Consider the following 24724-nt stretch of genomic DNA (forward strand, 5'->3'; position numbering starts at 1 on the left):
GGCGCGTTGTACTTACAATACCCCCTACGCGAAGGCAGCGCAAAGACAACCTGTGGCATTGCGTTTGGCGCTGCAGCAAACTTTACTCTGCAAGCGTGACCCTCTTCTCGCATCACTCGGGCACTCCATACGCCAGATGCTATGGCTAGATTAGATGGTGAAGGCTGACGACCGACAGCGGGCATATCCGGATGACATCTGCCGTACGAGTAACTGTGTTATGGTGGACACCCACTTTGAGCTCTCATTGCTCGAGTGGCAACTTTTATAGAGTCAAGGCAACGTAGGGTGTGTTGTTGCTCTTCATACCGCAATCTTGGCCCTGACAAAGAAGAGAAGCCAGGCTTTCACGTGCGTTCTTGAATCCTGACTCGACCACCAGACCCTGATTTTGCCCCGCCAAAAACATCCATATCCGCATTGAGCGCCACAACAGGCAACTTCTTTAACAAAACCCAGCCTTGACGGTTTATCAGCCGGATTCAGCACGTAGCAGCTCCACAAAAGTACCCTCAGCAGGTCTTCCACCATAATAGCCTCCAAGACCTTAGGTTTAAACAACATAACAGCGCGCACTCCCATCTACAGAATGGCGCCCAAGAACAAGGGCGAAAACACCAAGAAAGTCGCCGGCAACGCCAAAAAAGCCGAAGCCGCCGCCCAGAAGCAAGCAGCGGCAGACAAAGTAAAATCAGCACAAGAAGACGCCGAATGGTCCAAGGGCGCAAAGTCGAACTCGAAGGCGTAAGCTCCCTCTACCCATCCCAACTCCCACCATGTTCGTGGATCGGGTATAGTAGCTGACACCTCAACAGTGAAGCCGCAGCAGCGAAGCAAGCCGAGGCCGCCCGCAAGAAAGCCGAAAAGGACGCCCTTCTCAAGGCCGAAGAAGCGGCCCTGCCCTCCAAACCTAAAGGCGCAGGCACCAAAACCGCGCAGAAGAAGACCAAGGGCATCGACTCCGCCTTCGCCTCCCTCGATACCGACACCGCCTCCTCCACCCGCTCATCCAGCGCCCTCAACGCCACAAATATCGACGACGCGCTTGACGCCCTCGACATCGCCTCCGGCGCACAGGACAAGGTTGACAGGCATCCCGAGAGGAGGTTCAAAGCGGCGTATACCGCGTACGAGGAGCGGCGGTTGGACGAGATGAAGGACGAGAAGGGGCTCAGGCGGCAGCAGAAGATTGAGCAGATCAGGAAGGAGTTTGAGAAGAGTCCAGAGAACCCGTTTAATCAGGTCGCCGGGAGGTTCGATAGTACGAAGGATGAGCTGCGGGAGATTGCGGCGAGGGAGAAGGAGATGACGGAGGCGAGGTTGGCTGGGGCGTGATACGGTGCGGGTTAGATCGAGGGAAGGTCTCGGCTATTGGGAGGGGACCTCTGGCACAGAATTCACAAAGGTCAGCGGGATGACTGGGCAAGTGTCAGGGCGTAGTTCGACGAAGTGCTCGTCGGCTGCGCTGTGCCATATTCTTCATCGAGTGCAAGGTTGTTCCGTCAACCTGTTGCTCGACTTGACTCTGATAGAGTGCCTTCTCGGCCTCTCTCAAGCGTCACACGTTTCGAAGGGCATCACGCAATGGGGTCTCATTCCACACAAGGAAGTTCTGGATATATGTCCGACTGGATGTCGAGTTTGTCATGCCCCCTAAAGTGGGCTCGCAATCCTTGGTTCTTCATACCCGATAGACTGCCGTCATTACTATTCAAGTCCGCTCGCAGATTCTGACTGGTTACGATCTTCTTTGCCTTGCTAGTTAGACAAGCGACGCTCTCTTTAGTGTTCTCGTACACCAACATAGAGCCCGAGGGGATCTGAGCCGCAGTCATCCAGGACATGCTAAGGGGCGCAGAGCACACAGCCAAGCTATGCATATGGGACAGTGAGCATAGCAGAATCAATGTCTTGGTAAATAGTTCGCGGATACCGTGAAGCGGATCAATGATAATTCTGCCTGTCACGTGATGATGGGGTAGAAAAGAAGTAAGCATGATCAATCTAGCTCAAGGCTAGAGCACCTAGATATATCGTTGTCGACGAGAAAAGATGCATTCATAAAACTGTCGTTTCTTCGTATCGCCTAGTCTGGCGATTTTTTGCATTGAACAGCAGTGATATCAGCTGGGAAATGCCCTCTCTATGGGGTTGTCGGACCGCCGGAACGCAGCCAGAACGCGCTCCAATCACCATCAGAACAACAACACCAACACTGACCCCGTGATGCGCGACTGCTTGCAACCTGCTAGCATCCTGGGATGCGCGTATGATGTATTTCATGTACAGGAGCTTTTCCGCGGCTCTTACCCCGCCCCAGGGATCTCCTCTTTAAGTTCTAGGTGACCTCAGCGCCCAGAATGGGAGTATAAAGCAACGTGGTAGTGCAGCAAGGGCAAAAAACCTGCATTACACACTTCGCGAATTCGAACATCGAAGATTACCATATCGTATAAGCCTCAACGGTCTTCTCAAGCAGAATCACCGCCAAAAATGCCTGAGATGCAAGGTGCGCCGCATGGCTCCAATGCGGAAGCCTCAAAAGACGAAGTCAAGAGCTTCGGAAAAGAGATCAAGGACAAGATCACTGGCAAAGAGTAACCCTACCTATCCACCTCTCCCCTCCTCTTTACTTGTCCCCCTCGCCCCCGCCCTCGCGCTCGTCCATCCTCATGAAGCGATCAGTACCTAACCTTTCCCTGAACAGCAAACCCAGCGGCGTAAGCGACGCGTCCGGCCCCCACCTCGGCGCTTCCAAAGGCGACAAGGAGGACACAATGAAGAGCACGTTCGAGGGCGGGGCGGCGGGCCTGTCGAGCTCGAAGCAGAGCGGGGAGAACACTTCTGCGTTTACTGGGCGATGAAGGGGGCACGCGTTGCGGCAGCAGGGTTGGGGGTGGGAGGGAAGTCGCTGGATGGGAAAGTTGTGAAGGGGTTTGGAAAGAGGTTGGTCGGACTTGGGTGTGTAGTAGAATGGAATCTGTAGGAATACCGTGTTGTAGAAATTGTGGATGACAGGGATGTCGTGCTCTAGACTTGGAAAAGCTGGTATCCAACAGAATCTCTTTGCTCCGACCCCAGACGCCTCTTAGAAGCCGTCGTCGACGTATGACAGATCTTCCTCGCGCAGTGTTTTTACCAGAGCCAAACGCCGACGCCAGTCCCACGGCCCGAAAGTAAGAATAACAGATCACAAACCAGGTACCCTGACTGTGATCTCATCTAGCATATCTTCGTCGTCGTCCTCATCCTCGAGCTCGCTTATAACAGATGAGAGAGAAGACGACTGCGACGGTAACGATAGCTGTGGGACTGACGAAAGAGGCGAGTCTGAGTCCGAGGGATCGAAAGGGGGTGGTCGGTTGCGTTTGATTCCTGCGGCTATGGTATGGTTAGGTGTGTATAGATATATATGAAGCAAAAGCAACTGATTTGAGCACGGCGCAAAGGGAGACAAGGGAGCTAATACAGCAAGCCAGACTTCGATCACTGGTAGCCTGAGTGCACGAGGCTGACAATTGCGGCTACCGCTTTCATCGCTTCGCCAATCCATGAGAAGCAACGTATGCAAGCAAAGCGACTAACCTGACTCCACAACCTCAAGCACAACCATCAACAACCTCTCACTCCCCTCCAACACCCCCCTCGCCTCCTTCTCCTCCCCCTCCCTCCCCTTCCCCCTCTTCCTAGCATCCCCAATCGCCTTCTCCCTCCTCGCCCTAACCCCCTCCTCAACCGCCGCCCCAAACGCCTCTGTGGGGACAATCCTCCCGCTCGCGAACATCTGCACCACAATTGTCTGCAGCAGCAGCGACACTTTCGCGTTGTCGACGTAGCTGTTTCCGTTCGCGGGCGCGGGGAGGAAGAAGCGCTCGAGGTCGGGTTGGCAGAGGAGGAGGGTGTTGTAGTTGGGAGGTGCGGTGGTGATGAGCGGGAGCAGGAGGTTGGCGCAGAGGGATGCGAGGGTTGCGGGGGAGAGGGCGGAGGTTGTAAGGATGGTGCTGAAGGTGGGAAGGGGGAGGGGGCGTAGGAATTCGGTGAAGACGTCGAAGAGCTCGCCTTGGTGGGTTAGGGCGCTTGGGCGGAGTTCGGAGATTTTGGAGAGCTGAGAGTAAGTGAGTGGCTGGGTGTTCTGTGATATTCGGGATATGAAGACATACCAGAGCCATGGTGCGCTGCCGTAGCAGAATCGAATCTAGGCCGCCTAGTAGATGTTCCGAGCTGCTCTCTTTCACCGCATCTTCTTCATTGAGCCCTTCGGAGTCGCTTTGCTCGGAATGATCAGACGTATGCCGTGTCGAATTTCTTGATGATCTGACCCGAAGATGTGACTCGTTCCCGTTCACAACCTCATCTTCCTCATCACTAAGATCATAATCCCCCCACTTATCCCCCTCAATATCCACCTCCCTCGCCCTGGCCTTCTTCTCCTCCATCTTCCGCGGCTCCCTCGCCTCACCCTCCCACACCTCCCCAAACTCACTAACAGCCTTCTTGCTCCCATCGGCCAGCACCGCGCGCATCATACGCCGCCACGCCGTCCTGCCCTGTCCCGCATCCTCAATGTACCTCACAACCAAACTCTGTATAATCGTGTCTTCCGCCCCCGAAACAACCCCTCTGTTCGTGGCCTCCTCCACATTCGCGATCCGCGCCTCCAGATCCGCTTCCAGAACCTCAAGCACCATCTCCAACCACAAACTCCACCGCTGCCAGCGGCGTGGATGCAGCACGGAGCAGTTGAACGCCCAGCCGACGACCTGCCAGAAGTCGCCGCCGCGCGCGAAGACGGAGTCTCTCTCCGCATACCTACTCTTAATACTCGCGCCCCCGCTATCGCTGCCCTCGTCAGGGCTCTCGGTTCGGCCCGCGCCTCTGCCTCGACGCCGTCGCGCTGTGCGACTTCCGGGCTCGGTGAAGGCGAAGGCGGCGCTGAGGTCGGAGTTGAGGGGGCCGACGACGCGGTTGGCGAGCCGGAGGTAGCGGAGTGCTGAGTTGGCGGCGCTCTGCTTCTCTCGGTCTTCGGTACGCGTGGTGAGCGAGGGGTGTACGGCCAGTGTTGCCGCCATGGCGAGGTACTGCGGCGGGGGGATGGAGGCCGGAAACAGCCTGTGGGGTGTTGAGATATCAGTGCCGGCATTGAGGAGGTGTGTCAGGAAGGTAAAGGCTTCGTGGTCTGCGGGACACGTGTTGACGCATCAGCTCCTGGACTTTCCCTGATGGAGGAACAGGGGGCTGAGGCCGGCTAGGGTGGTGAGCGGTAGCTTACACATTGAGCCTTCGAGGTACACGGATATGTGGCTGCGGACGGCATAGGTTAGGGGCTTAGAAGGACGGTAAAGTGGTTGGAGAGGGGTGTCTGGTATTGACTGAGCGGCTTGGGAGCGTGGTTCGCTGGACGGTTGAGAGGTGGTGGACTCGGGTGCTTCGCGAGCTGTGACAAAGGATGCTTGCGAGCTCATCGTGACGGCCATGGTGGGCTTTCCTGTATCGCAATCGCGATTGAAGAGGCGATGGCCGACTTACCTTTCAATGCCATGTGCCTCCAGCAGTGGGTGGACGCGGTGGGTGGACGCGATGGGTGTTATCGATAAGGAGCACGCCTTCGCGGACTCACGTGCTGGAATAGATTATGGTTTTTGTCCGAGTTGTACCGGGGGGAGTATAGCGGGTTTGTGAAAGATGAGAAGCGAGTTTTCCAGGCGAATGAATCAACAAAATGGTATTCTCGCTAACAGCTCACACCCGCTACAGCTCTTCTCCACCCCCTTCTAACCCTGAAACACGTCCATAACCCCCGACCACTCCCCCCTACTCCTCTCCTCCCAGTACCCCTCCTTCCCGCTCACCAACCGCCAGACCTCCTCCGCCTCACCCTCCGGACTGGCCTTAGCGAACCACCTTGGCTGCCACGCCTCGCCATGCTCCTCCATGACCCTTCTTCTCGCCCTCTGCCTCTCCTCCAGCCGAGCTTTGAGCGCCTCCGCCCTGTCCAGGTCTCCGTTCTCTGCGGCACGCTGGTCGGGTCTTAGGCGACTGTCCGTAGGCGGGAGTTCATTCTCCTCGACGGGCGTGATTTCGTTGAGGCTGGCCGCAAAGGTCGTGAAGCCGAAGTGCTGGGCCGGATCGTCGACCAGGGCGCCGACGGACCAGATGGTCTTGCCTGTATCGGCACCCGATCTAGTGAGGTTGAGGTGGTCGGTCCATTTGCCTATCAAGCCAAGTGGCAGTTTCTCGCCGTCCTCCCCGAACGCCTGGACGGTCACTTCCTCGCTCCTGCCTGCGAACATGCCACCCGCCTTGAACGTGACCAATGCCTTGGCACCCGTAGTCTCGTTAACGATCGTCATCGTCTCGACAGGCTCGACGTACTTCTCGCCTGCGATGATGTTGCGCAGGAAGGACTTCGCGACGACCCAGCTGTAGTGCTCGTTGGTGGCATGCAAGAACACGCGCACGCGGCCGTCGGTGTTGAGCTCGGCGGACTTGCCCCAGAACTTCTGCACCGGCATCGGACTTTGCAGGAATGTCCATTGCTCAGACTCGGCCTGACATGCCATGCGCACGGGTCGATGCGAGACTTTCTCGGCGACGAAGCGGAAGCCTTTGTCTTCGCGGACGAGCTCGAAGGTCTCACCTAGCATTGGGTTGAAAGGCTTGCGGATGGCGCGTTCTTTTGCTCGTGAATTGGAGAAGGAGGAGATGGCAAAAGCGGTGATGTAGAGAAGGCGCTCTCCGAACTCCACAGGCGCTGATGCCGCTGCGTCTAGAAGTTCCGAGTATTCCAGCTGTTCGGCTACGCGCTGGAGGAGAGATGTAGGCTCGTTCGCTGAAACAGGCATGGCGACTGTCGAAAGGTCTTTCCCTACATTTTTTTTGAGGAACCCAATGAGGCTGGGTGGGCTGGCTCTAGATGACGGCACGGTCTTCCGCCTGGGCACAGGGTCGAGCGGTAATGGTGTAAGCGACTTGGGTTTCGGCGGGAACAGGGACGGTTGTCCCTCCCGGCCCTGCCTGTCGAAGCTGCCCAAGCCTTCATCGCCGCTGCTCGAGTCTGATCCGTCCTCTGATATTTCATCAGGCTTCTCCTCAGTTTCATCGCTGTCACGTCTCATAGTGAGTATCTGCGACCGCATAGTCTCTCCGTCAGGCGCATCGAAGAACTCGTCGGATGACCCCGAGTCGATACTGTTCCGGACTGCCGGCGTAGCAGGTGGCAAGCGCCTCGCCTTGCTCTCAGCAATCAATGCAGAGAATTCTTCGACCACTGTATCCAAATCACGCAGAATCGCCATACAACGCTCATGCACGTTATCTTCTGGTGGGACCTGACTGTGACGATGCTGCCGTTTTGGCAAGCTGATGGTCCCAGGCGGAAGCGCCGGCACGGGAGGTACATTCGAAGGGGGCGGTACAGCGTGCTGAGCTGACAGACTTCGGCGGAAAAGCCCAGACGGGCTCTCACGGGAGCTGCTTGCTTTCCGCTTCCAGAAGGGGAGCTTCTCAGGGTGTTGCCCTTCGTCTTTGAAGTACTCTTGTGGCCCTGTCTCTGATGGGCTCGGTGCTGCGCTGCTGCCATTCGACATTTGTGCTCCAATGCCAGCCATAGCCGGCAGATATTTCGGGTCCGTGTCCTTAGCTAGTCTGCGTACAGCATCTCTGGTCCCGGCGACACGGCCAACAAGAGCTTCCACTTTGCCCCACTCCCGCTCTTCGGCTGGGTTGACTGGCTGATCGGCGGGTCGGAGTTCTGTGGAAGGCTCATCCTGTATGAAATCCAGCGATCCCGCAGCCCTAGCTGCCCTTTCCAGCGCAGCCCTCCAGCCATCGAAATCTTTTTTGTTGCTCGCTCGAAGATGCCAAACCTCGGCGCCCGAATCGATCGATATCTCCCTTGTCTTCTCATTTGCGCTGACGGCAGCCAAGGCTAGAGGAATGGCACCGCGAAGAGCGGAGGAATGGCGATTGTGATAGTACGAGAGTGTCGAGGATGTGAAGTCCAGCGAAAAGAACCTCCTGGCAGGAGTCTGGTTCTTCTTTCTGCGCTTCTTCCACAAAACCCCAGTGTAGCATGTGGATGGCGGCGCAGTTCTAGTGTCCGTATCCGTCCCGGCTGCAGATCTCGGCCGCGATTCCGTCGCAGACACGTGTCGGGTCTCTTGAGGTAAGGATTCAGTCGAGTCGCTGATGGCTGGCAGGCCGGGGCTTCGCTGGGCAGCAAGACTGATTGTGCTGGCGTTAGGCGGCGCCTGCAACACGCGCAGCTGTTGACCTGATCTCGGCGGCGCTGAAGTTGGGTACGTCATGACCACGAAAGTCGCCGTCTTTGAGACCTGTTTCGAGAAGGTGTTGTCGAAGACCAGGCCGTACATGCCGCCCTCACCTTCCGGTACGTCGTATTTGCCCGTCGAGGCCTTGTCGGCTTCGACTTTTCCAGCCCACGCTACGCACTTCATGCCGAGAGCCTGCAGCTTCTCTATAACCCTGCTCTTGTCATTCCGAGACTCCGCGTTGGACATGCCCCGTGGGCGCGTAGCATTCTCTAGACCTGGCGTTGGTGGAGGATCAAGTGTCGCGCTAGACGGAGGCAGATTCGGAGCGAGGCCGCCGTGCCCTCCGGGATGCTTGAAAACTCCAAAGTTGAGCGACTTCTTGTGCGGTTGTATGGTCCAGGAGATGGTGTGGCCGGACGGTACATTGACCCATCGGATCAGGTAAGACTGTTCAGTAGATACAGTCAGTACTGCAGCTTGCCTCATGCCCCAATAGCATCGGAGTTGGGGGCTCAATACCCTGCTGTGCACTTCCAGCTGCTCGATTTCAGCCATGGTGATTTCCCTCCCTCTCAAGCATATCAAAAGACCAATCCCTGGCGAAGCGCGGCTTACTTTGGTGTATTGGTGTCAAGGAGTGCTGTGCTTATGAGGGTGCTTTGAAAGCGCTTTAAACGATTGATACTCTAGCAATACCTTGCTGATTTCTGACTTGCAAGAGAGTTGATGAGACTACCTAAGAAGAGAGGCGGATTTGTCAGGTGCTCTATAAAGGGAGGATTCGGAAACGGATGCTGACGGCAGCCGGTCAGTGTTGGTGCTTTGTGCCGCGTTTCTCGGAGGCGTGACTTCTGACTGTGGAATGGTGGAATGATTGCGCTAGTAGTTGATCGTGTGTTTGAGGTGGTATCTGTCTGCCATGATGTGTTGCATGAGAGAGCACACATTCGAAACCTCAGGATCCGCGTCAAACGGAACCTGAACCTGATTCATGCCTCCCGGCACGCACGCGCCTTCTCCCAGCCACGGCCGTCTTGGCTTCAGCCCTACTCAGCCCCCGCTAAGAACAGGGTAGATGCGTGCGGAGTAAGGTCGGTACCTAGGTATTATGAAAGCTATCATGTAGCTGGCCTCAGCATATGAAACTTGGAAGCTAGAGTTTCACGAACAGATGCTTCAGGCAGTTGCAGGTCTCTTGTTCGGGTAGTTATCAATGATAGCATGCAATGGATAGAATGCTTGCAAACGATTGATTGGTCCATCTACCCTACAACAGCCTTCAGGCTCAAGGCCTCTAGAAAGCTTGTGAGGTCCTCCTTGCCAACCTCAACGACACAGTGCTCAAAGCTATCAACCTTGACCTTTGCACCCGTCTCCTCAATGACCTCGTGAAACGCAAGACCAAACTTGTTCCTCCCATACCCTCTCTCCTTCTTCTCTTCCGCCTCGTCCTCACTCTCGTCGCTATCACTACTCTCCTCCTCCGTCTCATCCTCCTCCTCATCCTCATCATCAAGCTCCCCATTAGCCGCCTGCCGCTCCCTCTGCAGTCTCCTCCGCTCCTCTCGTTGCTTCCGCTTCTCCTCCTTCCTCTTCTCCTTCTCCTTCTTCCGCTCTGCGCGCCTTTTCTCGCGCTCATTATTCACCATGCCCCCTCCACCTCCCAGCCCCACAACGACATAACATCCTCTCGCTTCGTCCAGGCCGGCGAGCACGAGCTCTCCGCCTCTCCTCCTGCCTCTCACGCCCTCCATCTCCCCGATCGCTTCCCCGATCCATAATGCCAGCTTCACGAGCGCCCCCGCATGCGTGAACAGCTGCACATCCGGGCCCTCCTTAACAACCGCGATGCGGAACGCGCGCAGATGTCGAATCTGCTTCTTCTCAATAAGACTGGTCCCCGTCCTTAGGATCGCGCGATGCAAACTCTGCGCGGTGGGTATATGCGCCGTAAGCCGGTCGATCGAAGCCAGCGCGTCGTACGCCGTCCAAAACCGCTGCACCATCTCCTCGTGGCCTGACTCTTCTTCTTCGGGCCCGTCGCTGCCGGCTGGTGTGATGGTTCCGGTGCGGCGGTCGACAACGGCGTTTGTCTTTGTGTCGTGCTTGCTGCCGACTTCGAGGATAGCGCCGAGGACGACGCCAACATCCAGCGCAGAGAGACACGCTTTCCAGCCCCAGCAACGCACGAAGCCCCAGCCCTCCTTCCCGCCGCTGCGAGTTGCTGGCGGCGGTACCAGGCCATCGAGGCCATAAACCGGAGCGAATTTGAGAAGTCTCTCACGTAGCCCACGCTTGAGATCCATGTCCATATGTGTGTAGCTCTGTTTGCACTGGCTGAGGCTCACGCCCATCTTGGCGAGGAGTTTGTGCAGGCGGCGGCGGCCGTTGTCGCTCCAGATGTGCAGTTTCGCGGATAGGTAGGGTGAGTGCAGCATGCTGTCATACAAACTCCAGTGGCGGACGAGTAAAAAGCGAGGTTCGGGAGAGAGGCGGATGGACATGTCAGTGGGCGAGCGTGCATGCGTGGGTATCACACCGCCTGCTTCACCCTGCATGGCTTCGCGCGCAATATCCTTAAGATCGGTGGGATTGAGACGCCGGACTTCGTCGCGAAGAATGGCGCGTATTCGCTCGCCGCGGTCACCATTCCAGCCGGAGGAGCCGCCAGCTGCTGATAGAGGGCTGAGGCCGACGCCTCGCATTGTGCGGCCGTAGAGCTCGAGGCTGCCTACCCCGACGATGGCGTGCCAGAGGAGATCATTATCTTCTCGACCGAGCTCGGATGCGAGCGAGTACATGAGTGAGGAGATGGGCTCGGAGTAGGAGTGGCCGAGCTCGTAGTAAGACTGGAGAACAGCGTCATGTTTCCGGCGAAGACGAAGAAGCCGGCGGCGGAGATTGCGTGCAGATGGTTGCTTTGCAGTAGTGGGCAATGAGGGAGAAGCGGAGCGACTGGCGGGTGATCCGGATCGAGAGAGGTCGGAAGAATGTAATGGATCGAGTGAGGTTGACAAAAGTCCGCGACGTGGCGGTCGAGATGGTGATGATATGGGAGTGGACTAAAGGGAGCATTAGCCGTTGGACTTGTTTACCCGCGGTGCCAGACACATACCGAATTGCCTCTCCATCTTTGCCTCGGTCTCTCATTCTCATCCTCACTCTGGGTCTCATCGTCTGGATCTGACGGTGATTTACGCTTCTTGGTCGGCTGTCCAGATGTTGGCGCGTCTTCGTCTTCCTGGCCGTCATCCTGCTCAGAGTCGGAGCCATCAGACTCGCCATCATCTTCGTCAACCTCCGGCATCTGTGCAAGCGCCCACCATGCCTCTCTTTCTCCACCCAACTCTTCCTCAACATCACCGTCGTCAAAGACGATGATACCGCCCTTTCCAGGCCTATACGCTTGCGAAATCTTGCCTCTTTCTACACCAGAGGTCTTTCGTGCAACGAGATCAGACTGCGTAGGGTCTGCCTGGGGTAGACTTTGTTCTCCAAACACGTTGGCCAGATTCCACGGCCTTCGCGCGTCCACGATCCATATATCAACACCACCCATTCCGCCCTCGCCATTTTCGTCAATTTCGAGTCCGAGCATAGCCTCGAGGTCCACAAGGCCTCCGACGCCTAGGCATACAACCACCCCTCCGCTTCCGCCGTCTGTCGTTCGCATAGGTTGTATGAGTTCCTCGCCCGCACGCGTGAGGTCGCCATAACCGGATATGGGCTGAATCTTGTGCTGTATGTAGTCGCGTTTTAGGAGAGCGGTAAGGATGCGGCAGGCGCATAGAGCGTCTGGTTCGAGTGCCACGAGGATCAGGACTGGTGGGGAGTGCTGATGGTGTGTTCGGAGGAGGTGGTTGTAGAGATGTGAGATGAGGTTTCGTGGGAGGTACATGGTGTTCGGAGGAGATGTGAAAGGAAGGAATTGATCTTATACAGCTTGCAATCTCATACGCGTTGGTGGACTTGTATGGTATAGCTGTGGTGTGTAAGATGTAGCATGTGCTGGAGGACTGCAGTGTCGTGGAAACAGTCAAGTCGCGTCGCGTTAAGCTTCTCGGCAGATCGCGACCAATCGCCGGCATGACGTCGGGACGCGACCCCGGAATCGATCGCGATACCCATACTGCAGCAATTGCTCTTCCAGGTTCAGTCCGACCCCTTCTGGCATTCATCATAAGCAAGCAGTCGTGAAAATCCCATTTTACGCTGAGGCCCAGTTGGTGGTCTTACCCGGACAAGCTTCAGCCAATTTGCGGCTTTGTATAGCTTTGGATCATGCTCAGCAATTACGAGCTGCGAGGACGACAAAGTTTTTGGGCATTACCAATGAATACGGTTCCTCATTTCCTTCCTACAGCTGAAGATGTAACATGTCTTCAACTGATTGGTGACCATCGGCCTATGAAATATGTGCAACTCTATCCGCATACCGTGACAAGACCAGCGCTGCTGGTAGCCGGCGATACCTAGAGCAGAAAGTACCTAACGTGCAGCGGTGGGGATTTGGTACAACTTGAACGTTAATCTTCGAGGCGATAAGCACCATATAAATCTACAATCCCATAAGAGGCATCATTGTTATCCAACCCTGTTTTGGCCTGACCAGATAAATCCCAAAATGCCTCTCAAACGATCCCTTCCTCTTTCACCCTTCTCTCATGCGCCTTATGCGCCTTCCACGCCTCATTCGGCTTCGCCACCCTCTTAAGCCCCATCCACGGCGTATTGACCGGACTTTTACCGGTGAAGATGAACACATCATACAAGAACCCACCAAACGCGCAACCCAGAAACGGTGCCACAATGGGCACCCAGAAATAGTAATCTCCAGCAGACCAAACTTCTGAGCCGTATCCAAGGAAGTAGGACATTAGACGTGGTCCGGTGTCTCGAGCCATGTTGATGGCATAGCCGGTCTCGTAGCCGAAGCAGGCACCGAGGCCGAAGATGAGGAAGAAGAGACCCAGAGGAAACCAGTTCCCGCCGCCCTAGTGGAGCTGTAAGTCACTGAAGCCGCTTAGATAGCTTGCTACAGACTCACCTTACTAACGCCGTTGTTACTATCATCCTTCAGCGCAAAGATGACAAACATAAGTAAAGTACTAGCAATGAACTCCGAAAAGAACTGGCTTGATTTTGTCAAAAACGTCTGCGGATACGTGCAGAAGATCCCCGCGGTAGCCGTCGGAATCGGTGGGACAGTCCTAATGCCGTATCCCTCAAAGTCGTCGATGGCCGTTACGTAGTTTGCGTAAAGCACTCCTGCCGCCACGAAGCCGCCCAGCATCTGCGCGATGAAGTACAGCGGGAAGCGGCGCCAGGGTAGCCCGCGGTAGAGGCAGCTCGAGAAGGTGATGGCGGGGTTGAGGTAGGCACCGGAGTCGCCTGCGACGTACACGCCGAGCATCACGCCCAAGCCCCAGCTACAGTTGGTCAGCCGGTGCGTTCTTCAGCTCCCGTCTGGCTTGATTGCTGGGCTGCTTACCCCCAGGAGATTGACTGATACTCCCCGAAGCCATTGGCACCGGGCGCTGTCTCAAGTCGCTGGCTTAGAAGTACCTGGGCCACGCTTGCGTTCCCAAATAGCACCAGTATGAATGTACCCCAGAACTCGGCGAATGGCTCTCGAAGGGTCAGTCGAACGCGACTCCAGAGAAGGTCTTGATGGGGCGCGACATCGTGATCTTCTGAAATGGGTGCGGTGGGGTGGAGGCCGAGGCGCTGGCGGGTAGTTTCAAGGCCGGACGAGGTCTTCTGTAAGCCTGAAGATGTAGACTTCTCGGGCGGAGCTCCGGCGTCAACCTCTTGAGCTGTTTGGGGCTTGTTGATGGCTGAGGACCATGCGTGCATATGGTCATGCTGGGTAATCTCATCTGTGGTAGGCATTGTGAGCTATGGTGAGCTGGGCAGCGAGCCAGCGAGCCCGCGAGTTGTACGAGGAAGTAGTCGGGATAAAATGTATCTATTGCTATATAGAAATTTGAGAAAAGAGGAGGTGGCTGTGTGAATCCTTCGTATGACGCTCTTGGGTGGTCTGAAGCAAAGGAAAAGGAATGCGCCGCACCAGCCTTCTACGAGGCCCTCATCCTCTATGAACCTAACGAGCAGCTCTAGTATAGCCCCGGGTCTAACGAAGCCGCGCCGCAGAACGGTCCCGTGAAGAAGAGGGGTCCAGATACAATCATTGATCGGAGAACCGAGGCGATCATGCGCCGCTCGTATCCAAACATCGGTGACGCAACGGCGTGTTCGAAGGAGCTGTGAGCGCCGCTGATGATGGGCGGGTCGGCATCATCGGGAGCTGCCCGGACGGGCTTGGTGGCTGCAAGGTTAGGGGTTCGCTTGCATGGATTTGCATGGATCTCAACGGGCATCGGCGCGAGCTTGAGTCAACCTCAACTGAAAGAATGAGAATTTTATCTCTGTTCTCAATAACCTCCTAAAGCTATGAATAGCGTGAAAAGGACCGATGAAGTGCAGGCAGATGGTTTCGACTCATGTGTTAAGGCAACATATTCGAAATATTGAGACATCTCTGAGTAGAAGTTCGCACGAAAAGCGGCTCACGACTTATGGTACGTTACCGGTGGTTGTGATACGTTCCCAGTGCAAGAGGAGTTCCCACTATGGACCTCGAAAAGACGGGCTACGGATATCTATATTGCTGGACTAATATCTGCAGCGCGGCTTGCCTTTCTCTCTCTTCTTATGGTGGAGAGTTCAGTGAAGAAGAAAGAGCCGTATGAGGCGAAGCAAGCTGGGAGCGTATGGATATACAATAAGCTACGTCCTCTTCGCATCAGCACCATCAGGGTGTATCACCCAGATTCAGCCACCGTCCGCCATTTGCTCTATTCACCCTGAGTTCGGTAAGCAGCGACGGCTTAATGATCATCAAGAAGTGAGGCGCCCATCAGATGACGCACGCATAGGCGGGAGCCCCCTATTGCGTGCGGCTCTCCGGCGAAGCTCCCTTTCGTTCGGCTTAGTTCTTCACCTCCCATTCACCGTCTTCGTTAAGCCAAGCTCAGGCACCTCTTCTTCCATTCTCTAGTAGTCGCACTCTTTCGCTCTTTTCTTCGGACCTCTCGCCCCTCCCCCAATGCGGTTGTGTTCGTTCCTGTCACGTCCGTGTCGATGATCGCATTATCTGTGCCTCTGCATATTCCGAATGTTCGATATGTGTACCGCTGACGACAGTTCGCCGTCGGTGTGCAACGAGCGCGTAGTGGCGTCGCGGTTCCGTATCTTCACGAGCTTCCCGCCGGTTGGTGTGCATGGGACGTTAGAGCACCTACATAAGGCACATCAGATGGATGGCCTAATCATCCTGTTGAAACATTCCAACAGTCGGTGCGCGTTGTTGTCAACTGCAGCGGAAGCTGGGCATTGGGCATCATGTGTGAGACTGGCCGAGTGCGGGCATGCGAGAGAATGGGTACGCAATTTACCCGGCGCCGGCACCGAACTGGAAGGAGCGGCCGTCACACTTCGCGGGAGCTGGTTACCTAGGCTTTATATTTTGCAAAGCTCGATTTCCCATGTGTCCAAGTCGTAAGGGGACCCGGTTTCCTCGATTCACCAAAGGGTGTGTGGGTATTCTTCGGAAATAATTCCCCGTCCGCCGGTTCGAGTCCAAGGAGGAACCCCTAACGCCCATCGTTGAATCTCCAGCTCCGCAAGGACGCATATGGATCCTCACGTTGGAGAAAAAATCCCGAAATCCGAACGGGGTTTCTGTACTACAGTCGATTGAATCCATTAGGGTTCGGTAGTACAGTTTTGCTATTTTTGTTTGCGGTACATCTGGCTGGCATCCTCAAATCCCTTTTGTGTTCAGCCGTTTTCAGTTATGGCCGCGAACTTCCTGGTGTCCTCAGCCACATCTCACAAATTGCTCTATTGCACGCACTATCAAGCATGAGAGGATTGCTTCGCGGCGTAGCCCTTGTGCTCTTCTATCTATTGGAAAACGGTGAGATCTCACGATCATAACATTTCAATTTGATTCGCCATGAAACTGGGCTCATGATCTTATCAATTGTAGAGCAGCTAGACCATTTCCATGCGATAGAGATTAAAAGATGCCTAGCAATTCAGCTTTTTAATGCATCGATCATGCAAGGTGTTTCAAATCCGTGGACTGTCCTTTTGGCTATCCACCCCCAGGATTGTGAGGAGCTTTCAATGCGGCGAAGGACAGTGCAAACGACTACGCGCTATGAACACGCATCTTTGTCGTTGTAGCTTCTACTGAAACCTTTCTCGACAAGCAGCCCTCCGAGCTAATCGGCGTTGATGTCAACTCCGCATTGCTTGCGTCCTACGTCGCTGTTTGATTACTTGACGTCATCCTTCATCACAAGCCGTGTAACCCTTCACTTTCGCGCCGTCCACTATGTGCGACTCTCATCCTCTTTGCCTCACCATCCTTCTCAATCGACAGCTTCGATGGCATCTAGTGAGTATCACGGTTTGCCCATTTATCCGATGATTCCCTATTACTCGTACCTCGTATCGGAGCCGCTGGTGGGTGTAGGTCTCTATTGTGCGAGAGATCTTCACAGATTCACACATGACTGATTTGCCGAAGCGAGAAAGCCAAGCTGCTGCAAGCGCCAACGATCACGTCAAAGATGAGAAACACCACAGGCAATCCAAACTGACGGCGGGCTTGATTATGGGTGACTCTGTGTCGGATCAATCTTCCCTAACCGCCAACGCGCAGCCGCGCAACCTGCAGTGCCTCGTTGTCTTGAAGACACCAACGGAGGTAACAATCTTCTTCCAAGATCTGGAGAGGGCATTTCAATGCTGACTAGGTAAACCAGGAGAACGAAGCTGCAACATGTCTCATCGGCCACGAGAAGAGTGGAGAACGCCGCGAGTTGCCTATATTGACGCTTAAACCAATCGCAAACAAGGCCGTGCCGGCCCAGCCGTCAGTGAGAACCCCGAAGCGGGCTCTGCAGGCTCGGCGGCCTCGCTCCCCTTTTATGAGGCTGCCGGTGGAACTTCGCCTCCAGATCTACGCCTACCTGATACCACATCATGACGAAGACGAAGTTGTTTGTCGGAAGAAGAGCAATTTGAACTGCACCGCCCTTTTCCATGTCAACAAGTTCATCATGTGCGAAGCTTCAGACGTCTTCTACCGAACCCTGGGAGCGGCGATTCGAATCTACTCTAATGGAGTGAGCTTTGGTGTCGAAGGCTGCCACAGCTTTGAGAAGACACGTGTAAAGCCGCTGGTCTATGCTCCGCTTATGGCCAACGCCCGGAAGTTACAGATCGATTTGAACATCGGGGACGGGCGTGAGCGGCATGGTGAGCCAGACGAGTTGGACAGCGTCAGATACGTTATCCATGGACTGAAGGAGGCCAAAAAGCTGTCTACCGTTACGATCCGCCTGCGGCTTCTCAAGGACTGGGATGTGAGATCGTGCTATATGCAGAGGTATCTCAAGAAGCTGCTGGAACCATTCACGAAGCTACGCGTCAAGAAAGCAGAAATCACTGCTTCGAGCTTGATCCGAAGGGCGCTAGACGGCGAAGGCTGGCAAGGCCGATCTCCGTCTCGGTTTTCCTATGTGCAAAAGTACGTGGAGATGTCGATGATGAGCCGACCAGAGAACGCGTTGCAGATAGCTTGGTACCATTCTGTGGATCCTCGGGACTAGAGCATGGTTCGGGCACATTAGCGGAGGAAACCATGAGGGAGTCTGGATGGGTAGATGGAGAACGGTAGCTTTGGTGGGCCGCTGGGTTTGATCAACGAAGCCTTATTTCATGTGCGTAACTTCAGCCATCATGCTAGAAGGTTATGAACAGGCATGCTATCGCATTCGAAATGCGATAGCTGCTCTGACTAAAATGCTATGGATGTTACATCAAGCTGTATCTGCATTGTTCGGTGGGTTAATGTTTAATGATTTCACAGCCAATTGTCACGTGACGTCGAGATTTCCGTAATCCAATACCGCCAGCATCGACCTGACGGCAGCATCAAGAATCGTGCACTACCTAGGCATCTACTTGTTTCCCACAAGCTATAAGCATGTCTCAGGCGCGTTTTTGCTGAGCCCCGTCCGCCAACTAAGTACCGTCACCGAGCCGTGACAATTCTCAAGCGTGTCGCGCAGCACTCCTCATGGCCTGCTTCAGCACCCTCCAAACATGCCTCCTGCTTGTAGTCCTACTCTTTCTGAGCCTCTCTACGGCCGAACACACCTCCAATTGGGCCGTGCTAGTCTCTACCTCCCGCTTCTGGTTTAACTACCGGCACCTTGCAAATGTCCTCTCCCTCTACCGCACTGTCAAGCGCCTCGGCATACCCGACTCCCAAATCATCCTCATGCTCCCCGATGATATGGCTTGCAACCCGCGGAACGCATTCCCGGGCACCGTCTACAACAACGCCGACCGCGCGCTGGACCTCTACGGCGACAACATCGAGGTGGATTACAGGGGGTACGAGGTCACGGTGGAGGCATTCATCAGACTGTTAACGGATCGAGTGGGAGAGGACATGCCGAGGAGCAAGAGGCTGATGACGGACGAGAGGAGCAATATCTTGGTGTACATGACTGGGCATGGCGGGAATGAGTTTCTGAAGTTTCAGGATGCGGAGGAGATCAGTGCGTTCGATCTCGCGGATGCTTTTGAGCAGATGTGGGAAAAGAAGCGGTACGCATTCATTCTTCCAATACATTATGAGAATCCGCGTATAAGGAGTCCCCGCTGACAATGCCCGATTCGCAGATACCACGAAATGCTCTTTATGATAGACACCTGCCAAGCCAACACCATGTATTCGAAGCTCTACTCCCCCTCCATCATCGCCACCGGCTCCTCCGAGATCGACCAATCCTCGTACTCGCACCACGCGGACGCCGATGTCGGCGTAGCGGTGATAGACCGATACACCTACTACAACCTTGACTTCCTCGAGACTCAAGTCACCGAACCCGGCAGCAAGAAGACGCTCGGTGATCTATTTGACAGCTATGATGAGAGCAAGATTCACAGCCATCCGGGTGTGCGGTACGACCTGTTTCCAGGGGGAGAACAGGAGGCGAGGAAGAGGCTGGTCATGGATTTCTTTGGCAATGTCCAGAACGTAGAAGTTGAGGACGGCAGTTCCGGGCTGGGAAACGAGACGGAGTGGAGGGAGGAACTGTTGCAGCTGAGGAAGATGATTGAGAGGGAGTGGAGGAGGCAAAATACGTCAGGGCTCGCTGTACTGCCTGGCGTGGACCCGGCGGAACCAGTGGCTCAAATACCGAGGAGCAAGCCCGTAGGCGCAGCAAAGGTCGCGGCAGACGATGGCTGGGCCAAGCAGGCCATTGGTGTTTCCACGCTTCTAGGTCTTGCTGGTGTCTGGGCCGCTGGCTCATGGCTTGAGGGCTCAAAGGGATAAAGCGACTTCCAGGTCAAGGTTAGTCCTAAGGCGCATGAAACAGAGCCCGCTGGCGCATACCAGCAAGACCACCGCTTTTCCAAGGTCTGCCTGCGCAGGCATCCGCAGTGCCATCCGCAAGGTGTTCGCAGCGTTGCAGCCTGGGATGCGATTGCAGGTTCGACTTGTGCATCACCGCTGATCCTGCCAGCGCACTGGGAAGCGTGTGTTGATCCTGTCAGTGCCCTTGTCAGGCCGCAGCGGCCCCATGAAGTATGGTCTAGTTCTCTCACAGGCGGTGCGCCAAAGTAGACCTCGGACGGGATTGGGCAAGGCTGTGTTGTACCACATAGTCATCGAAGGCAACCAAAGAAGCCGGTTCTGGAGGGAAGAGTTCGGTCTAGAAAGGGCAACGGGATTATGGGATACTGTCTGATGTCACTCGTGGCTGTACTCAACCTAAGGCTGCTCTACTAGGTTTACGCAGACATGAGTTCGATGGGTGCGTCGCCGTCAAACTTGCTATCACCCTAGCGAACCGGACAAACTCCTATTATATTTGAGTCATACGCGTCTGACTTCTCGATCCCATTGCTGCAAGCCATTCCTCAGCCGAATTTTCGTTTCTCGTTAAGCCTGATGCGCCATTCCCACTGCCACAAACCACAGGACGTCTCACAAGCGCAATCGAAGTCTTGCGAGTCCGAATACACCTTCATTGCCCAACGAGTCAGCCTTGCGATTCAACTTCGGCCACAATCTTGAGCGTTTTGTCTGATCCTACATGAAGAGCCATGCTACTTCCGCGCGGCAGTGTAAGCTTGTCCATCGGTTATCACACCCAGATCTGCAAATGCATCCCCGCCCAGTGTCCCGTCTCTGATCTTGTTCAAAGTCTCCCTTCCCCCATCCAGTCCCTCGTAATCATCGCAGAGGTCAAAATTTCCGCTGCCGGGTTTGCCGTCGCGGCTTGGCGCAATGGCTATGGCGCGGCCTGTGTGCGTGTAGCAGTCAGCCATGGTAGACCGTATAACAGAACACTCGGATGGTGCAAGGAGAGACTCTGTTCATGACGCACCAACAACGTCCTCATCCGTCACCAATCTCATACACCCATCCACAACATCCGCAACCTCAGCCATCGGAATCTCGATCTTCTTCAAAGGCTCTTCAAGCATCGCCGTCATCTGCGTCTTGATAAACGTAGGCGCGATCAAGTTGCATCTCAACATCGGCTTTCCTTCCCCAAGCACCCCCGTCCTGGTCCGCAGCGACTTGAACAGGCCCCGGACGCCAAATTTGGCGGCCTGGTAATCACAAGACATCGGCAGCGCCAAGTAGCCCGCCAACGAAGACATGAAGACAATCTGCTTCGAGGGCGCGGGACTTTCAGCAATACCGGCTTCGCGGAAGTAGTGCAATGCCAGATGCATCGTGTAAAACACCCCCGTGAGGTTAACGTCGAGGACGCGCGTGGGCGGCGGCGTGGGCTCGCTGTTGCCATCGGTATGCGGGGCATTGAGCCAGTGGCGGAGGGATATGCCGGATAGGCCCGCTACGGCGACGACGATGTCGATGGTTTTAGAGGGCGAGAAGGAGAGGACGCGCTTGAAGGTTTCCAACTGGGAGGACCATGATGTTACGTCTGTGTGGCAGAATTGGACGCTGTGATAGCACTTAGTGAGACGTTTGTCTCGTTGGATGCCAGGGGAATGATCATGACTTTGAGAATCTCTTCTGTAAAGGGCAGCTTCGGCAACGCTTCTTACACCGAGGCATCTATCCACTTGACTCTGTCTATTAAACCCTCTATTGCGCACCTATTCCGGCCAAACTACATCTATATAATATTCAAAGTTCCTTCAAAAGCAAACTCAATGAGATGTTCAAGGATCCGAGGTTACTTTGTGCAACGCATAGACGAACTGTCAACTCACTGAAGGTCCTTGTCTGCCAAACTGGAAACAAGTTTCTCTCCCGCTGTCGGGTTTATATCCGCAACGGTAACGTAGGCGCTACCGGAAGCAGCTTTCAGCCTTACGGACTTGTTCGAACTGGCCACATACTCACCCGGCCTCAGCGATTGCAGTGGCAATGCCCGCACCGATTCCGTTGGCACCTCCAGTTACAAGCACGGATTGGCCCTTAAGGATTGAGCCATCGGCCGATGTGTTGAAGTCGATCTTGGGCGTCGTAGCGTATGGATCTTTTACGGTTGCCATGATTGCGTCAACTTCTTCTATGCTGGTCTTACGTTCAGATAGCGTTGTAAGTTTGAGGCTTACTATCAGCTTACTTTCAGCTTATGTTCAGCTCACGTGCAATCACGGGTACCTAGGTAATTGCAACTGCCGATTACAAGCCGAAGCTGAATGCCCTAGTGCTGTGTGGGGACCCCGCTGTGGAAGTGCGGCTCGGCTCATGCGGCTCCTGCATCCTTGACAAGGAAACCTCAAGTCTTTGTGAATTTCTCCTCCAATCTTCGAGCCGATCTGACAACGAATATTAAGTCCGCCTCCTCTAATTGATGCATGATCAGCCACGAGGTCAAGGAAGGTAAAATGTTTTGCCAGATAGCTTAGCCGTGCTGTTCATATTAGCATCCGGAGGTGTTAATATGAATGGCACGGTTACCTATTGCCTTAAGGATTTCTGTCTTGCTGTCGCGGGTCGTTCGTACAAGAAGGCCTTCTATTTTGTTGTTCTTGGGTCATTCGTCATAAGATCCACTTCGTTTGAGCTTCGTGTCCAAGTCCGAGACGGTGGAGCTCCAGAATGCATTTCAAACAGTTGCTCCTTTTTCTTACTGTATTGGCCCATGATGTTAGCTGTTGGGAGCCCAGTTTTGATGGATTGACTGTTGAAACCACCGCCGGTCAAGTCCAGGGGTTCATCAACAGCTCAACCCCCGGTGTTCGCCAGTTCCTCGGTATTCCATACGCTGAAGCACCACTGGGAGCCTTGCGGTTTGCGCCCCCCCAGCCCAAGAAGAAAGGCGGGCCTATCAAGGCGACCGCCTTTGCACCATCATGCATGCAGCAACTTAGCAACGCTTCGACGATCTACACAGAAGTAGTACCGCAGTTTCTTATCAACGGAGGGCAATCGGAAGACTGCTTGTACGTCCATATCTGGGCGCCGGTCGTCAAAGATTCGCACAGGCGGAAGCGGAGACCTCTTCCCGTGCTTGTGTATATTCCGGGAGGAGGCTTCACGGGCGGCGGCGCCGACTCGGTTGCGAAGATTCCGGACACATGGGTTCAGCGTACGCAATCGCACATTGTCGTAATCATGAAGTAGGTCTCCTACAAGCATGTTCGCACTCTCGATGCTTACTGTTCCCTAGCTACCGTGTCAACGTCTTTGGATTCCCGAATGCGAAAGGGCTGGAAAACCGAAACGTGGGACTGCTTGATCAAAGGATGGCGTAAGTCCAATATCTTGTAGATCGCCTCGGGTGTTTACTCAACTTGCCGCATCTAGTGTCGAATGGACGAGGGACAATATAGCCGCTTTCGGCGGTGATACATCGCGCATAACACTTTGGGGTAAGTCAGTCGGTTGTAAAGAGAGTTCTGGCGCTAAGCAGTAGATAGGGCAATCAGCAGGCGCCGCCAGCGTCGATACTTACGGCTATACCTATCCGGAAGATCCCATCGTATCCAGCTTGATTGCTGATTCTGGCTCCGCTACCATTCGGAGCAGCGCAGACTATGCACAAACCAACTTTACTTTCCTCGCCGGCCTTGTTGGCTGTCGAGGTCTCAGCTCTGATGCTGGACTAGCCTGCGTGCGCGACGTGCCTGCAGTCACTCTGCAGAGCGCACTTTCGAACTATATTGGTAGCGGGGCCAGACCATCTATCGCTTTTGTTCCAGTAAGCGATAACGTGACCGTATTCTCCAACACCACGGACAGAGCGTTGAGGGGTCTGGTGGCAAAGATCGTAAGCGCACAAACCTTACCTTCCGTTTGATCAGGTGCTGATTACCTCCAACAGCCCGCTATCATGGGAAGCAATGAGAATGAAGGTGCGGGTTTCGTTCCCTTCACACTGGCTGGCCCCGGTGCCGCAGCATTGTTCGCCTTGACGCAGAGCATAATCGCATGTCCTGTTGGTCTTGGAGTCAGGTAGGGGCACTGTCCATTAAACTTTATTGTTGTTCTCGCTCTAAACTTACTAGAAACCGCGAACGTATTGGCCTGCCGACTTACCGCTACCAATATGCCGGTAACTTCTCGAATCTCGCGCCTGTCGCCTTCATGGGTGCATACCACAGCGGTAAGACCTTTCCGTCAACCGAGATACGGCCTGATCTCAGCTGATATATGCTGCCATCCCACTGATCAACGTGACTGATATGTGTCATAGCCGAGCTGCCCCTGTTATTCGGCACGCATGACCGCGAATTCTACGGTCCGTCTACACCCTTTGAGTACGACGTGAGCCACACGATGCAAGGTTCGTCTTACTTCCTCATCCTCGCTTTCTTTAACCTCCACTCTTCAATCCCCCGCTCTTCATGTCCGAGGAGTCTACGAACACCGTCCTAACAAACAATTCAACCAGCTCTCTGGCTCTCGTTTGCCTCGAACCCCAGCGCCGGCCCTGTCATTGCTACTTCCCGGCGCCAGAGGTTTGAGTGGCCGGAGTATTCTTCGGACACGGATTCGATGGTGCTATTTGCGTCAGGTGATCGGGTCTTGCAGCTCGTTGATGGGGACAGGATTGATGCAAATTGTACTGGGCTATGAGGCTCTCTGCTTCCCATACCTATAAGGGACTCGGGGCTGGTTCCGCGATGCAGATACTCGAGCCGTAGTTTTTTCACTAAGGGGATACAGTAAGCATGTCGTATTGACCACATATTTTCCACGGTAGCTGGGCTTTGTTCCAAGGGTTGGCGCAGTGACTTCACATCCCGAAGCGATGTTTACGTGACAGAGAGTCCAAGTGAATGACAGAAGCGCGTCCGCCTAATACATTCACGACAAACTCGGCGTCACCCGAGCAATTTTTATCCCCTTCATAAACAGCTTCTTCCTG

General features: G+C 54.8%; 10 protein-coding genes across 10 annotated transcripts; 5 read left to right on the forward strand and 5 right to left on the reverse strand.

The window, feature by feature from the left end:
• Window positions 1-589: 589 nt before the first annotated feature.
• On the forward strand, window positions 590-1335 carry W97_06950 (uncharacterized protein; the record flags this gene model as incomplete). The annotated part of the gene is made up of 2 exons (XM_007784709.1): window positions 590-744; window positions 816-1335. The coding sequence occupies 2 exons, from the start codon at window positions 590-592 to the stop codon at window positions 1333-1335; spliced, it is 675 nt and encodes a 224-aa protein (XP_007782899.1).
• Window positions 1336-2493: 1158 nt separating this feature from the next.
• W97_06951 (uncharacterized protein) lies at window positions 2494-2864 on the forward strand (the record flags this gene model as incomplete). Its single annotated transcript, XM_007784710.1, has 2 exons — window positions 2494-2597; window positions 2708-2864. The coding sequence occupies 2 exons, from the start codon at window positions 2494-2496 to the stop codon at window positions 2862-2864; spliced, it is 261 nt and encodes an 86-aa protein (XP_007782900.1).
• A 326-nt stretch (window positions 2865-3190) lies between these two features.
• W97_06952 (uncharacterized protein) lies at window positions 3191-5474 on the reverse strand (the record flags this gene model as incomplete). The annotated part of the gene is made up of 4 exons (XM_007784711.1): window positions 3191-3381; window positions 3586-4105; window positions 4161-5176; window positions 5270-5474. 4 exons carry the CDS (start codon window positions 5472-5474, stop codon window positions 3191-3193), a joined length of 1932 nt encoding a protein of 643 aa, XP_007782901.1.
• Window positions 5475-5771: 297 nt separating this feature from the next.
• On the reverse strand, window positions 5772-8828 carry W97_06953 (uncharacterized protein; the record flags this gene model as incomplete). The annotated part of the gene is made up of 2 exons (XM_007784712.1): window positions 5772-8720; window positions 8793-8828. 2 exons carry the CDS (start codon window positions 8826-8828, stop codon window positions 5772-5774), a joined length of 2985 nt encoding a protein of 994 aa, XP_007782902.1.
• A 707-nt stretch (window positions 8829-9535) lies between these two features.
• On the reverse strand, window positions 9536-12171 carry W97_06954 (uncharacterized protein; the record flags this gene model as incomplete). The annotated part of the gene is made up of 2 exons (XM_007784713.1): window positions 9536-11335; window positions 11389-12171. 2 exons carry the CDS (start codon window positions 12169-12171, stop codon window positions 9536-9538), a joined length of 2583 nt encoding a protein of 860 aa, XP_007782903.1.
• Window positions 12172-12904: 733 nt separating this feature from the next.
• W97_06955 (uncharacterized protein) lies at window positions 12905-14165 on the reverse strand (the record flags this gene model as incomplete). Its single annotated transcript, XM_007784714.1, has 3 exons — window positions 12905-13267; window positions 13330-13702; window positions 13765-14165. 3 exons carry the CDS (start codon window positions 14163-14165, stop codon window positions 12905-12907), a joined length of 1137 nt encoding a protein of 378 aa, XP_007782904.1.
• A 2689-nt stretch (window positions 14166-16854) lies between these two features.
• W97_06956 (uncharacterized protein) lies at window positions 16855-17959 on the forward strand (the record flags this gene model as incomplete). Its single annotated transcript, XM_007784715.1, has 2 exons — window positions 16855-17052; window positions 17111-17959. The coding sequence occupies 2 exons, from the start codon at window positions 16855-16857 to the stop codon at window positions 17957-17959; spliced, it is 1047 nt and encodes a 348-aa protein (XP_007782905.1).
• Window positions 17960-18429: 470 nt separating this feature from the next.
• On the forward strand, window positions 18430-19698 carry W97_06957 (GPI anchor transamidase; the record flags this gene model as incomplete). The annotated part of the gene is made up of 2 exons (XM_007784716.1): window positions 18430-18965; window positions 19041-19698. The coding sequence occupies 2 exons, from the start codon at window positions 18430-18432 to the stop codon at window positions 19696-19698; spliced, it is 1194 nt and encodes a 397-aa protein (XP_007782906.1).
• Window positions 19699-20474: 776 nt separating this feature from the next.
• On the reverse strand, window positions 20475-21899 carry W97_06958 (uncharacterized protein; the record flags this gene model as incomplete). Its single annotated transcript, XM_007784717.1, has 4 exons — window positions 20475-20671; window positions 20756-21342; window positions 21615-21692; window positions 21748-21899. The coding sequence occupies 4 exons, from the start codon at window positions 21897-21899 to the stop codon at window positions 20475-20477; spliced, it is 1014 nt and encodes a 337-aa protein (XP_007782907.1).
• Window positions 21900-22452: 553 nt separating this feature from the next.
• On the forward strand, window positions 22453-24432 carry W97_06959 (uncharacterized protein; the record flags this gene model as incomplete). The annotated part of the gene is made up of 8 exons (XM_007784718.1): window positions 22453-22973; window positions 23024-23104; window positions 23161-23225; window positions 23274-23623; window positions 23678-23808; window positions 23862-23959; window positions 24050-24139; window positions 24248-24432. The coding sequence occupies 8 exons, from the start codon at window positions 22453-22455 to the stop codon at window positions 24430-24432; spliced, it is 1521 nt and encodes a 506-aa protein (XP_007782908.1).
• Window positions 24433-24724: the final 292 nt, after the last annotated feature.

The sequence above is a fragment of the Coniosporium apollinis genome (genome assembly GCF_000281105.1).
Source record: "Coniosporium apollinis CBS 100218 chromosome Unknown supercont1.35, whole genome shotgun sequence".
Taxonomy (NCBI): Eukaryota; Fungi; Ascomycota; class Dothideomycetes; genus Coniosporium; species Coniosporium apollinis.